This window comes from Schistocerca cancellata, chromosome 2 (genome assembly GCF_023864275.1).
Source record: "Schistocerca cancellata isolate TAMUIC-IGC-003103 chromosome 2, iqSchCanc2.1, whole genome shotgun sequence".
Taxonomy (NCBI): domain Eukaryota; kingdom Metazoa; phylum Arthropoda; class Insecta; order Orthoptera; family Acrididae; genus Schistocerca; species Schistocerca cancellata.
Genome location: NC_064627.1, coordinates 43,779,392 through 43,794,923, shown reverse-complemented (window position 1 = coordinate 43,794,923; position 15,532 = coordinate 43,779,392). Strand labels below are relative to the sequence as shown.

At 41.3% G+C, this 15,532-nt stretch overlaps 1 protein-coding gene across 1 annotated transcript in view; it reads right to left on the bottom strand.

Moving 5' to 3' along the window:
* Positions 1–382: 382 nt before the first annotated feature.
* LOC126150576 (gustatory receptor for sugar taste 64e-like) overlaps positions 383–15,532 on the bottom strand; it is a 181,937-nt gene continuing 166,787 nt past the window's right edge. Inside the window, exons 10-11 of the mRNA XM_049915885.1 lie at positions 7,333–7,422; positions 383–628 (exon numbers count right to left, since the gene is read on the bottom strand). Coding sequence (XP_049771842.1) covers positions 503–628; positions 7,333–7,422 — 216 coding nt within the window. The 3' untranslated portion in view covers positions 383–502. The remainder of the gene's footprint in view (positions 629–7,332; positions 7,423–15,532) is intronic.

The window sequence follows — 15,532 nt, the reverse complement described above, 5'->3', positions numbered from 1 at the left end:
GACGATGATTGGAATAAACATTATCGCAGACAACGCTGTGATAGCAAGGGGCAGGTGACGTATAGTAATTCATACACACAATATTTCACGAGCCTGTCAAGATAATGAAAAGATGATTACACTAAATAATGATACCCAAAGACTGAATTCTCTTGGAGACTATTGACCATCTAACAAAGGATATATATAAATAATGATCCGTTTATGAAACGTTAGGAAAGTACACGGTAAGTGTGGTAGGTAATTAACGTTGCGTTACCCAGAAATCCACAGTAAATCTGTGAAAGAGATGGCCCTGATCCAACTGAAAAAGGATGAAGAATTTTCAATGCGAAGATCAGGAAATGTTGTGGAATTTTAATAAAAAAATATTTTTGTGCAAGCAATTATTTTATTGTAGTTTAGACGACTACACGATTGTACTTCCTAGAGATCAGACACTCTTCCACGATTTATTTCAATTTTCATTGATCAAGATTTTTATTAAGGATGAGCGGACAGCTTAGAGTCGTAACGTTTCGCAAAGGGCAGTCCTGTTTCCAGATTCTTCGCCGGCAACGTCTGCTACGTCTGATGGCGCATTTAGTTGCACAAGAACAATTTCGTAGGTCACAATAGTACCTGCCACCTGAAACAGAGTCAGTTTTTTTTTATCAAATCATTTGGCTAGTAAATACACTAAAGTTATAAAACCAAAGACGCGGCAACAAAATTACGTGAACTCATCAGCAACAAACGCTCAACTAGTGCAAGGAGCATAGAAGCAGCATTATTTGTATTATTGACAAAAGAGGCGGTGGATTAACAAATCGCAGTTTTTCAGGCACTAGAAGATGGGCGTCGGTCGGTTTGGCGTCAGTTACATGAGACTAAAAGCCCGCACTCATAGTGTTTACACCACAGGCAAGCGAGAGCGACACCTAAGAAAACGTGACTGGATTCCGAAACGAAGGGATGTCAAAATTTGACATCCAGTCGATATGTGAAGTATTTCGCTACTGACTTTATTTACATCATTTCAGCAAGTTTAATTCAGTCCATATGCACTGACGACAGTGGAACGTGTCACACAGTGAAGCACTAATCTGATATTTATCAAGCTTTGTGGCGATGTCCATCAAGTAACAGCTATTACATGGCTAAATTTTCATTTAATTCGGAAGTGATTTCTGTCATCTACATCAATATGAGATGCGACAACCACAGCCACGATTACACTCTTGCATTCGTTGCGGTAAGAAAGAAAATAACATCTGACTGTTATCTTGAGGAATTTCTTTCCGTGTCTGAAACACACCATGTTAGAAAATGAAGAGTTGTTGCTGGAGGCTGGTGTGAAAGTACAAATCTTCCCATTGCATTCCAGACATGCTATTTGGCTGACAAGTTTAGGGACGAGGCACGTCCGTAAGGAATTCGCACATTGCTCAGGCTGTTTATCATAATTGCCACATATTGGTGAGCATTCAGCCTCCCTTCAGCAGTTAATAGATCTTTCCTGTCTTATGCAATACCTCCCTACGACACGATTCCAGGCGTTGGAAAAGTATGCATCTCGAGAACTGATGTGTCATGTGACCTTTCAGCAGGACGCCCACTGACTAGTTGCCGTCAATCTTACCGCCACTGAAAATAGACTTGCATAAGGATGAAATTTTAATAAACATTTCCCACCGCCATGGAAATACATTCTAAGATTAAAAAAAGACGCACTACGAAGGAATTGTCTGAATGGAACGCAAATCGATAGATGTAATGTACAGGGCTATTACAAATGATTGAAGTGATTTCAAAAATTTACTGTAGCTCCATTCATTGACATATGGTCACGACACACTACAGATACGTAGAAAAACTCATAAAGTTTTGTTCGGCTGAAGCCGCACTTCAGGTTTCTGCCGCCAGAGCGCTCGAGAGTGCAGTGAGACAAAATGGCGACAGGAGCCGAGAAAGCGTATGTCGTGCTTCAAATGCACTCAAATCAGTCAATCATAACAGTGCAACGACACTTCAGGACGAAGTTCAACAAATATCCACCAACTGCTAACTCCATTCGGCGATGGTAAGCACAGTTTAAAGCTTCTGGATGCCTCTGTAAGGGGAAATCAACGGGTCGGCCTGCAGTGAGCGAAGAAACGGTTGAACGCGTGCGGGCAAGTTTAACGCGTAGCCCGCGGAAAATTGGCTCATGCCAGAACTGGAGACCGACAGCGCCGACTTCATCTTTCAACAGGATGGTGCTCCACCGCACTTCCATCATGATGTTCGGCATTTCTTAAACAGGAGATTGGAAAACCGATGGATCGTTCGTGGTGGAGATCATGATCAGCAATTCATGTCATGGCCTCCACGCTCTCCCGACTTAACCCCATGCGATTTCTTTCTGTGGGGTTATGTGAAAGATTCAGTGTTTAAACCTCCTCTACCAAGAAACGTGCCAGAACTGCGAGCTCGCATCAACGACGCTTTCGAACTCATTGATGGGGACATGCTGCGCCGAGTGTGGGACGAACTTGATTATCGGCTTGATGTCTGCCGAATCACTAAAGGGGCACATATCGAACATTTGTGAATGCCTAAAAAAACTTTTTGAATTTTTGTATGTGTGTGCAAAGCATTGTGAAAATATCTCAAATAATAAAGTTACTGTAGAGCTGTGAAATCGCTTCAGTCATTTGTAATAACGCTGTATATGTTCAGACAAACAAATTATTACAATTTCAGAAAAAATTGGATGATTTATCCAAAAGAAAGAGCTTCACAAACAGGGCATCTCGGTGACGCGTTGGTCCACCTCTGGCCGTAATACAAGCATTTATTCGGTTTCGCATTGATTGACGGAGTTGTTGGATGTCCCCCTGAACGATGTCGTGCCAAATTCTGTTCAATTGGCACGTCAGATCGTGAAAATCCCGAGCTCGTTGGCGGGCCCTGCCCATAATGCTCGAAGCGGTCTCAGCTGGGGAGAAATCCGGCGACCTTGCTGGTCAAGGTACGGTTTGGCAAGCACGCTAAGCCTAGGATGGCTTGCCATGAAAGGCAACAAAACGGGACGAAGAATATCGTCAAGGCACCGCTGTGCTGTAACGGTGTAGCGGATGTTAACCAAAGGGGCCCTGCTATGAAAAGAAATCGCACCCCAAACCACCGCTCCTGATTGTCGGGACCTATGGAGCGTGTCAGACAGGTTGGTATTCCACTTCTGTCCGGGGCGTTCCCAAACACGTCTTCGGCCTGGTATCTCATCGACTAGAGCAGAATTGCCGTGAGTGATGAGCCCCGGTTTGAACTGGTCGATTACCAGTGAAGACGGGTCTAGATACGCCGCAGAGAACGGTGGGATACCAAACTGGCTGTCGCCCGTCCATACGGCCCGACAATCGGGAGCAATGGTTTGGGACGCGATTTCTGTTCATAGCAGGACCCCTTTGGTTGTCATCTGCAGCACTCGTACAGCACAGCGGTACGTCGACGATATTCTTTGCCCCGTTTTGTTGCTTTTTATGGTAATCCATCATGGGCTTACATTCCATCAAGATAATGCCCGCCCACACCGGCGAAAGCTTCTACTGCGTGTATTCGTGCTTGCCAAGCCCCACATGGTCCAGCCACGTCGCCGAATCGCTCCCCCTCTGAGAACGTTTGGACCATTATGGGCAGCAACCTCGGGATTTTGACGGTCTAACGTGCAAATTGGACAGAATTTGGCACAATGTCTCTCAGGACGATATCCAACAACTCTTTCAATCAATACCAAGACGAATAATTGCTTGCATAAGGACCATAGGTGGACAACTGTGTTATTGAATTGCTCAATTAGTTCCGTTGTTTCTCTTGAACAAATCGTCGAACATTTTCTGAAATTGAATCATTTGTTTTCTGTACAACAGGTACATGCAGCTTTACTGTATGGTTAAAAGATGACGGCGTCCTCTTGGGTAAAACATTCCGGAGGTAAAATAGTCCCCCATTCGGATCTCCGGGCGGGGACTACTCAAGAGGACGTCGTTATCAGGAGAAAGAAAAGTGGCGTTCTACGGATCGGTGCGAGGTATGTCAGATCTCTTAATCGGGCAGGTAGATTAGCAAATTTGAAAAGGGAAATGGATAGGTTAAAGTTAGATATAGTGGGAATTAGTGAAGTTCGGTGGCAGGAGGAACAAGGCTTTTGGTCAGACGAATACAGGGTTATAAATACAAAATCAAATAGGGGTAATGCAGGATTAGGTTTAATAATGAATAAAAAAATAGGAGTGCGGGTAAGCTACTACAAACAGCATAGTGAACGCCGTATTGTGGCCAACTACAGTGGTACAAGTTTATGTGCCAACTAGCTCTACAGATGACGAAGAAATTCAAGAAATGTATAATGAGATAAAAGAAATTATTCAGATAGTGAAGGGAGACGAAAATTTAATAATCATGGGTGACTGGAATTCGATAGTAGGAAAAGGAAGAGAAGGAAACGTAGTAGGTGAATATGGACTGGGGGTAAGAAATGAAAGAGGAAGCCGCCTGGTAGAATTTTGCACAGAGCATAACTTAATCATAGCTAACACTTGGTTCAAGAATCATAAAAGAAGGTTGTATACATGGAAGAAGCCTGGAGATACTGACAGGTTTCAGATAGATTATATAATGGTAAGACAGAGATTAAGGAAGCAGGTTTTAAATTGTAAGACATTTCCAGGGGCAGATGTGGACTCTGACCACAATCTATTGGTTATGAACTGTAGATTAAAACTGAAGAAACTGCAAAAAGGTGCCAATGTTAAGGAGATGGGACGTGGATAAACTGGCTAAACCAGAGGTTGTACAGAGTTTCAGAGAGAGCATAAGGGAAAATTGATAAGAATGTGGGAAAGAAATACAGTAGAAGAAGAATGGGTAGCTTTGAGGGATGAAGTAGGGAAGGCAGCAGAGGATCAATTAGGTAAAAAGACGAGAGCTAGTAGAAATCCTTGGGTAACAGAAGAAATATTGATTTAATTGATGAAAGGAGAAAACATAAAAATGCAGTAAATGAAGCAGGCAAAAAGAAATACAAACGACTCAAAAACGAGATCGATAGGAAGTGCAAAACGGCTAAGCAGGGATGGCTAGAGGACATATGTAAGGATGTAGAGGCTTATCTCACTAGGGGTAAGATAGATACTGCCTACAGCAAAATTAAAGAGACCTTTGGAGAAAAGAGAACCACTTGTATGAATATCAAGAGCTCAGAAGGAAACCAAATTCTAAGCAAAGAAGGGAAAGCAGAAAGGTGGAAGGAGTATATAGAGTGTCTATACAAGGGCGATGTACTTGAGGACAATATTATGGAAATGGTAGAGGATGTAGATGATTATGAAATGGGAGATACGAAACTGCGTGAAGAGTTTGACAGAACATTGAAAGACCTAAGTCGAAACAAGGCCCCGGGAGTAGAAAACATTCCATTAGAACTACTGACAGCCTTGGGAGAGCGAGTCCTGACAGATCTCTACCATCTGGTGGGCAAATGTATGAGACAGGCGAAATACCCTCAGACTTCAAGAAGAATATAATAATTCCAATCCCAAAGAAAGCAGATGTTGAAAGATGTGAAAATTACCGAACTATCAGTTTAATAAGCCACGGCTGCAAAATACTAACGCGAATTCTTTACAGACGAATGGAAAATCTGGTAGAAACCGACCTCGGGGAAGATCAGTTTGGATTCGGTAGAAATGTTGGAACACGTGAGGCAATACTGACCCTACGGCTTATCTTAGAAGCTAGATTAAGAAAAGGCAAACCTACGTTTCTAGCATTTATAGACTTAGAGAAAACTTTGGACAATGTTGAGTGGAATACTCACTTTCAAATTCTGAGGGTGGCAGAGGTAAAATACAGGGAGCGAAAGGCTATTTACAATTTGTACAGAAACCAGATGGCAGTTATAAGAGTCCAGGGACATGAAAGAGAAGCAGTGATTGGGAAGGGAGTGAAAGAGGGGTGTAGCCTCTCCCCGATGTTATTCAATCTGTATACTGAGCAAGCAGTAAAGGAAACAAAAGAAAAATTCGGAGTAGGTATTAAAATCCAGGGAGAAGAAATAAAAACTTTGAGGTTCGCCGATGACATTGTAATTCTGTCACAGACAGCAAAGGAGGATATAAGATGAACGTCACCAAAAGCAAAACGAGGATAATGGAATGTAGTCAAATTAAGTCGGGTGATGCTGAGGGAATAAGATTACGAAATGAGACACTGAAAGTAGTAAAGGAGTTTTGCTATTTGGGGTGTAAAATAACTGTTGATGGTCGAAGTAGAGAGGATATAAAATGTAGACTGGCAATGACAAGGAAAGCGTTTCTGAAGAAGAGAAATTTTTTAACATCGAGTACTGATTTAAGTGTCAGGTGGTCGTTTCTCAAAGTATTTATATGGAGTGTTGCCATGTGTGGAAGTGAAACATGGACGATAAATAGTTTGGACTAGAAGAGAATATAATCTTTTGAAATGTGGTGCTACAGAAGAATGCTGAAGATTAGATGGGTAGATTACATAACTAATGATGAAGTATTGAATAGAATTGGGGAGAAGAGGAGTTTGTGGCACAACTTGACTAGAAGAAGGGATCGTTTGGTAGGACATGTTCTGAGGCATCAAGGGATCACCAATTTAGTATTAGAGGGGAGCGCGCAGGGTAAAAATCGTAGAGGGAGACCAAGAGATGAATACACTAAGCAGTGCGTACTGGGAGATGAAGCAGCTTGCACAGGATAGAGTGGCATGGAGAGCTGCATCAAACCAGTCTCAGGACTGAAGACCACAACAACAACAACATCTGGTCTACCGATTTCTGTCCCATTCGGATAATTCTTTCTTGGTGCGTCTCTTTCTTTGTATTACTCTGTATATCATCCGTCTTTTCCTATGACTTATACCTGTTTTCTGAAGAGTTCGAATACTTCACGCCATTTTAAATTGTTGAAAAGCTTTTCAAAGATGACAAATACTACGATAGTATCGCGATTCCTATGTCTTACATTATGAAGCGTAACATGTGAACTGCCTCCCTGGCGCATTTCCCTTTCCTGAAGCTTCATTACTGAAGTTATTCAATTAATATTCAATCAGCAGGCAGGTTTCCATAGTTTAATAGCGTGGAAGCTGTGAACTGACTTCTGGCCATAGGAAACACAATATTACTGTACGCTTCAACTTTGGGGAAAATGTGTGGAGTCGGGACGATTTATGGTAACAGGGAAAAGGAATGATCTGCGGACCTCATCTTCATTCTAAAGCCCTGAACAAAATGCGATTATTCTCGTAAGTAACCTAGTTGAGCAATGGGATTTATCTTACCGTGAGGAGCAGCGTGCGCGTGACGGGAAAGAAGTTGAGTCCCGTCAGGGCCACGTGGTCAGAGGTCACCTGACTCAGGAAACGCTCCACCTACAGAGAAATATTGTTGATCTTATACATTGTTGATCGACGCACGATACGCTATATTGCTTCATTCAGAGCAGTCACGCTTATGACACGTATAGAAAAGTTAGGTCTCGTCTAATTGCAAAGAAGTAGTGGAAATGCAGATTTTGAAGGCTATACACTAGCTGTCATCTCAAACAAATTTAATTATGTTAACTACTAATACAGCATAATAGAATCTGTAACATTTTGACTATGGCCTTGTGATGAGCACACGTTATTCGAAAGGTATCGCTACTAAGTAATTTTATCAGACCAAACATTCTGATTAGCAGTTTCTTATTTTGTTTTTCTACCATCGTGTATTCTACTGTACTGATCATAGAATTCATTAACTAGTAACACCTTGGTACATAAATTTTGTATTTCTCAAAATTTTATATTGTGGAACAGGTCTTCACTGCGTTTCATTTACTGTAAGTATGTGAGCTCTTTAAGGCAGTCTGACAGCCTGTGCACATTTCTGCGGTATTTAGAATCTACATATCGGCTTAATTCGAACATTAGTATCCGTTGTCGGGAGCATATTAACGAAACACACTACCTCTGAGATATCATGGCAAGCCTAAAACTAAGGGCAACTTTTTAAAAGAAATGTTGTTTTGGGAAAAATATTGCATGTAACATAATTTGTCTGCAGTCTCTCTGAAGATGATACATCTCTTGACATGCTTCTTAGTTCCGTCTTGGAGGAAGACTTTTTGATATTGTGGACAACCATTAACCGTTCTTGCACAGCCTCGACAACCATATAATCCAGCGCAAAATGGGACTCATGCAGGCTCATCTTCATCGGACCAAAAGCTGAAAACACTTGGACCTTGTCATGATTGCAGTGTGGGCCCTCCAGTGACTCAAAATCAAGAATCTGACTGCACCCGATTATTTTTCAGCTGAATGAGGGCGAGCACAACCTTGAGGTAAAAATCACCCCTTTTTAAACCATTCTTCTTCTTTTTTTCGGTTTTGGGTTTCAGGTCCCGCAGTAGTTGTCATTGTATGTTGTTGTCCTTTAGGAGTGTAATAAATGAGCAATTTGGTCTTTGAACTTTTCTGTCGAAGGAGAAGATGGAAGTTTCTACATTATGTTCTGCCGCTTACTCTGCGGCTTTGATCAACTTACTTCTCATTAACGTTTACTATGAGACAGAATGTCTACTTCTTCCTCATCAGAACGCCTTGAATATGCTTTCGACACTTCAGAACGTTCCAGTTAGTGCTTGTCTGTCAGTTGACGTGGTATCCAATGAGCACAAACTTTGCGACGGTTTACAGATTTAAGGACGATTTAAAAAACTGAATCGTGTCTAATGTTCAACTCACATGCAATATCAACAATTCTGGCAGGACAATCGTAGCGAATCATTTGCTCATCTGCATTGATCTGCCTGTTCATTTTCGAAGTAGTCGTCGCAGACAGGTAAATGTCCACTTTGAAAGCGGATTATCCACTTGTGAATGTACCTTTCACTAAGACAGCTGTCACCAAACAGCAGCTACGTTCTGCGAATAATCTTAGCCGCTTTAATCCCTTCAGAGTTCAGAAAAGGATTCACTCCGATCATTTATGGTTCAATCCATAACAAGTGGTCCAACATTGGTTACTTGACCGTCTTACAAAAAAAGTAATGTTTGCTGGGTGAATTTTCTAATGTTTAATTAACTCAAAAATGTTTTTAAATTTTTTTATGGTTTATCATTTACAAATGGCGGCCATTTTTGATCAGGCCAAAGCGTTATTTGCACTTGCAGTTTTTTTTAATTATTCAGTATTGGGTTGCCCTAGGCTTGTCGAATAAAAAGCATTTGATTCACCACAGTCGCGCCTACAAATCAAAAACGTTATCACCTAACTGAATGTATTCCTTAACGTATTTTAATAATTGAAAGTTAATGGTCGCAAATTAGAAAAAACTCAAATTTTGAGCAATAGTTTCCCACAGGAGTAATTTCTCAGCCTTAATATTCTTTGTGCTATTAGACTACATAATACAGCTACTTTTTGCAGAGTATCATTGGTGAGAACAGATTTTTTAATTTTTTAGTTTTTTGGCCTGATATATCTTTGTTGGGAGGGCAGATAAAAATCTGAAAATTACACACTTAATAGAAATTTATGATATCAAACTTCAGTATAAGTTTCAGCTTTGAGGTTCAATAGCAAGTTACGAAAAAATTTACAAATATGAGTCGAAAATATGTTTTTTAACATCTGCAATATTTAGGCTACTGGAATAAAGTATATCAATTATATGATTCAAATACGTCAGAGTAAAGTAAGTAACAACTATTTGTTGAGAGAATCCTTTTCAACTTTCAGCAGACTAGCAGACAGCATCTGCAAATCTGTACAGATTGACAGTCAAGCCCGTACAAGGGTGTGTGTTGTTTCCCCCCTTCAACCAACATTTTTTCACTCACAACCGGTTAACCAAGAGCTCTTGAAGTGTGAAGTTGAAAAATGGAGTCTCAGTGTTCTATTGTGTTCTTATTAACGAAGCTTGTCATAAAAGTGTGTATGGAGTGTTTCCTAAAGACATTAATTGAGGGTTTCAGTGAAGAAAAATTCCATTATCTTTTTGGCCAGTTTTTCTTATACTCTTTAAGAAACATAAAAAGCTTAGAACAAAATGTCTGAGAGAGAAAACAGCTGATCATTGTTCTAAAAATGCGTGCTCTTTTATGAATATAATCCCGGGAAAATTACTGTGTCCAATGCGTCATTATAAGATATTTGCAAATAACAAAGAAAGGGCCAGTGACAGTTCTGATAAAGAATTTTGTGACTTATCTGAAAGTATTAAAAACGTAGATTCAACTAATGAAATATTAGGTGTATTGCCTGCTATTAAAACTCGAAAACTAAGGGTACAAACAGGCCTTTTTACTTTGAATGCAAAAAATGAGAAAGAGGCAACTATAGTCAAAAAGAAGTTGGAAGTTTCATTGCAAAAGCAAATTTGTACTAAACCGGATGATAATTCTAAAATTCAGCAACCGAACATGATAATTTGATAGGAAAGCAATGCTGTATTTCAAACAAAGAAGATAAAATTAAGATTTTCAGTTTACTGCCGAATTCTTGGAGACGAGTAAAATTTAGTGATAAATTTAATGTGTTAGAAAGTTTGGTTAAATTGACAATGCATCTAGTAAAAGAACAGCGAGTTACTATTGAATTACAAAAGAAAAATTCGTCTAACTTGATAGACGAGAACACAATCGAAAAGGTTATAAGGTTTCATGAAGATGAGAATAACAGTCGTTTGTCGTGTGGCAAAAAAAGTGTTATTTTGAAAGAAAACGGTACTAAGGTTCAGAGACAAAAAGGTTAATAGTGTGTAATTTAAATGAGCTATTCACTGACTTCGAAAAAGAAAATCCTGATATAAAACTGGAAGGCAGAAATTTTGCGAGATGAGGGCGAAATGGGGTATTGTTGCAGGGGTATCTGGAATCCATAACGTTTGCGTTTATTTGTATCACCACAATGTAGAGTTCATTATAGATGGGACCAATATTAAAGTCAGCTATAAAGACCTTTGGAAAGTTTAGGTATGTAATATTGACAGCTGCAAGCGTGTGATCATGGGAAAATGTCTAGATTTGTAAGTAGGCTGTTTATGTTTTCTTATTGCCAACGTTACGTAGCGCTCTGTACGAAAATCACTGGCTGTGCTGTGTGCAGTCTGTAGCTAGTTTGCATTGTTGTCTGCCATTGTAGTGTTTGGCAGCGGCAGCTGGATGTGAACAGCGCGTAGCGTTGCGCAGTTGGAGGTGAGCCGCCAGCAGTGGTGGATGTGAGGAGAGAGATGGCGGAGTTTTGTAATTTGTCATGAACTGCTATATATATTATGACTATTAAGGTAAATACATTGTTTGTTCTCTATTAATATCTTTCATTTGCTAACTATCCCTATCAGTAGTTAGTGCCTTCTGTAGTTTGAATCTTTTATTTAGCTGGCAGTAGTGGCGCTCGCTGTATTGCAGTAGTTCGAGTAACGAAGATTTTTGTGAGGTAAGTGATTTGTGAAAGGTATAGGTTAAAGTTACTCAGGGCCATTCTTTTGCAGGGATCTTTGATAGATTGCGTTGCGCTAAAAACATTGTGTGTCAGTTTAAGCACAGTCTTGTATAAATTGTTCTAAGGGGACGTTTCAGATTGTCCAGGTACACAAGCTTTACTTGACATGTTTGAAGAATCAGAAGAACACGTTTCTACACCTGACAATATAGAATATAAACAATGGATGGCACACGGCGGTGATAACCATAAAACCAAGAGAAGGATTTTTGGAAGTGTTCATAGCTAACCTTGAAAACCTGAAAATGTGTCATTTTGTTGCCAAAGGTCCAGGTAAATTTATGAAAGACAAAAAGCAAACTTTGGCAGTTGAGTGATTAGTTCTTGCTGCCTTTTCGGGAAACTATTCCTTTATTGGGCAAGACGATTCACACGGGCACCACTCGGTACACAAACAGGTCACAGTTCAAAATTTTTAAGGCTTTCGTGGCCACTTGTTGACAAACTTCCTATTGGCTTCTGTCTCGGGTTCTTCGGCCGACGATCATCTAATGATTTTACTAACGTTCCGATAACACGAGTGGCTGTCATTGTCAAAGCTTCACCCTACATTGCCGGTGGTGAACTGGAGCCGAGCTCGCGGCAGCAGACTATATGTACCTGGCGCGCCAACATCCGAGGGCTTCTCCTCGATCATTTCCGATGCGGTTCTCCTCTTGCTACCTGCGATGGTCCTTCGCTGCAGTACAGGAAGCCGGGGTCTGTTAGCCTTAAGGCTTTCCTCTTTCTTGTTGAAACTATTCGCGTGTTTTTGTATTTCTACAGCTTCTCTGAACAAGCGTGTGTGATAGTGCTTCTCTACAGCCAGAACTTCCGTGTCGGCGAATTTTATTACGTGGTCGGTCTCACTCAGTGCGTGCTCTGCCACGGCCGATTTCTCCACCTGCCCCAACTTGCAATGTCGCTTATGTTCTTTGATCCTGGTGTTGATTGATCGTCCAGTCATTCCGACATAAACTTTTCCGCATGTACATGGTATACTGTATATTCCCGACATTGCAAGTGGGTCTCTTTTCTCCTTTGCCGATCTAATACACTCTTTGATCTTCCATGTTGGTTTGAAAATCATCTTTACGCCGTGTTTGAGCAATATAAGGCCGATTCTGTTCGTCACTCTGGGAATATATGGCAGAAAGGTCTTATCCAACATTTCTTTTTCTGATTCCTTACTTTGCCGAGTGTTTAGCTCTGTTATACTTCTAATATAACTTGTGGAGTACCCATTTCTCCTCAGAACACTTTCCAGGAATTGCATTTCGCGTCTGTGGTGTTGCTGCTCACATATTCGTCCTGCTCCCCTTACGACCGTATTAATCATGCCTCTTTTCTGGCTCTGGTGGTGGTTTGATAGTTTGTGCAGGTATCGGTCCGTGTGTGTCTGTTTTTGATACACGCTGTGTCCCAAGTTTTCACCATCCCTTGTGACCTTCACATCTAGAAATGGCAGTTTTTTGTCCTTTTCTTTCCATGGTAAGTTTCATGTTGGCATGGAGGCTGTTGAAATGTCTTAGGAAGTCACCGAGCTGTTCTTCGCCATGGCTCCACACAACGAAAGTATAATCGACGTACCTGTACCACACCTTAGGTTTGCAAGTCGCCGAGTCCAGTGCGTGTGCTTCGAATTGTTCCATGAACAAGTTGGCCACCACTGGACCGAGAGGACTACCCATGGTGACGCCTTCCAGCTGTTCGTAGAAATCACCATTCCACGTGAAATAGCTCATGGTGAGACATGTATGGAAGAGCTTTGTGATGTCTTGCGGGAAAATGGAACCGATGTGCTCCAGAGCGTCACTGAGTGGCACTTTCGTAAGCAAAGCAACAACATTTAAGCTGACCAGGATGTCGTTTGGTGCAAGTTTCAATTTCTTCAGCTTCTCAATGAAATGGATCTTGGGTAATCCATACAGCCGAGGTAGTAGGGCTTCTGTGTTGCTCAGGTTTCTCTGTATGTCTGTCGGCATAGAAACCTACGCAACACAGAAGGCCTTCCACCTCGGCTGTATGGATCACCCAAGATCCATAAGAACAACGTTCCACTAAGATCGATTGTTAGCGCTCCAGGCTCATCGACGTATAATCTGACAAAACACTTGGCCTCTCTGCACCAGCCACACGTGGGGCAGAACGACACATACATAAAGGACTCAGGACATTTCATTGAGAAGCTGAAGAAACTGATACTTGCACCAAACGACATCCTGGTCAGCTTCGATGTTGTTTCTTTGCTTACGTAAGTGCCACTCATTGACGCTCTGGAGCACATCGGTTCAATTTTCCCGCAAGACACCACAAAGCTCGTCCCAGAGTGACGGACAGAATCGGCCTTATATACAGAATCGGCCTTATATTGCTCAAACACGGCGTAAAGATGATTTTCAAACCGACAAGGAAGATCAAAGAGTGTCTTAGATCGGCAAAGGAGAAAAGGGACCCACTTGCAATGTCGGGAATATCCGTATACCATGTACAAGCGGAAAAATTTATATCGGAATGACTGGACGATCAATCAACACCAGGATCAAAGAACATAAGCGACATTGCAGGTTGGGGCAGGTGGAGAAATCGGCCGTGGCAGAGAACGCACTGAGTGAGACATACCACGTGATAAAATTCGCCGACACGGAAGTTCTGGCTGTAGAGAAGCACTATCACACGCGCTTGTTCAGAGAAGCTGTAGAAATACAAAAACACGCGAACAGTTTCAACAAGAAAGAGGAAAACCTTAAGGTTTTCGCATCCTGGTTTCCCGTACTGCAGCGAACGACCGTCGCAAGTAGCAAAAGGAGAACCGCACCGGAAATGATCGTGGAGAAACCCTCGGATGTTGGCGCGCCAGGTACATATAGTCTGCGGCCGCGAGCTCGGCTCCAGTTCACCACCGGCAATGGAGGGTGAAGCTTTGACAATGCCAGCCACTCGTGCTGGCGTAACGCCAGTAAAATCACTAGATGAACGTCGGCCGAAGAAACCGAGACAGAATCCAATAGGCAGGTCACAGTTCATCCATTTGTGTCCTGTTATAAAGATCAAGGTAAACTAGAGAGTCACAATTTTTGTGTCGTAAGTGACCACCTTGAATATACACTACGGATGTGCAAGCTTTTCACCTGCAATTAACGGACCACATAAACAGGTTAATCCTTCCGTAAACAAACTGATCTACTTCTCTGTTGGTGCTGCAAGCCAGTTTAAAAACAAAAAAATATTATTAACGTCTCCTTTCACAAAGAAGATTTTGAACCTGATGTGGATGGCACTTTTTCACATCACGCCATGGGAAGAACGCGTGTGATGGCGTCGAAGATGCAACAAATTGAACTGTCACAAAAGCTATTCTCCAGCGGACCTACGAAAACGACATCTTGACAGCTCAAGGAATTACCTATGTTTTCGTAAAATGTGAGGAAATAGAAGAACTCTAGATCAATATCTTGGAGGAAAGATTCAACACTTTTCTGAAGATTAAAGGCGTAGATCTTTCCATTGTTTTATACCCCAGTCACGCAACTTGCTCACGCATAAGGTCACATCAGCGTACCCTGATAAAGATATTCATTAATGTTGAAAACTTGTACCACTGACACTCCACAATAAAGACGTAGCGGCTTGTGTTTACCACGAACAATGGCAAATTGCCGAATTGAATAGTATTGATTGTCAAAACCAAACTGTGCATGTTACATTTTATCACCCACCAGGGCCACGGAGCTCGCTCAAAACGTTGAGGAGGATGAAGTTGGATGCCAGTTAAAAATGTACTGAAGAATCTGTCTCCCCTAGAATTTACAACCGCGACTGGGCGAACTTTTAAGAAGAGATGTAATGGAAATTGTAAACATTTATTTAAAAAATCATTTCAGCCATATTTATTGATGTACAAATCTAAGAATTTGAATTTGTAAAGCAAAAGAGCTGTGTTTTAATGGAAAAATATAATAAAATATGCGGGATTAACATTTTGCCAGAAATTTGAATTTTTAATTTTTT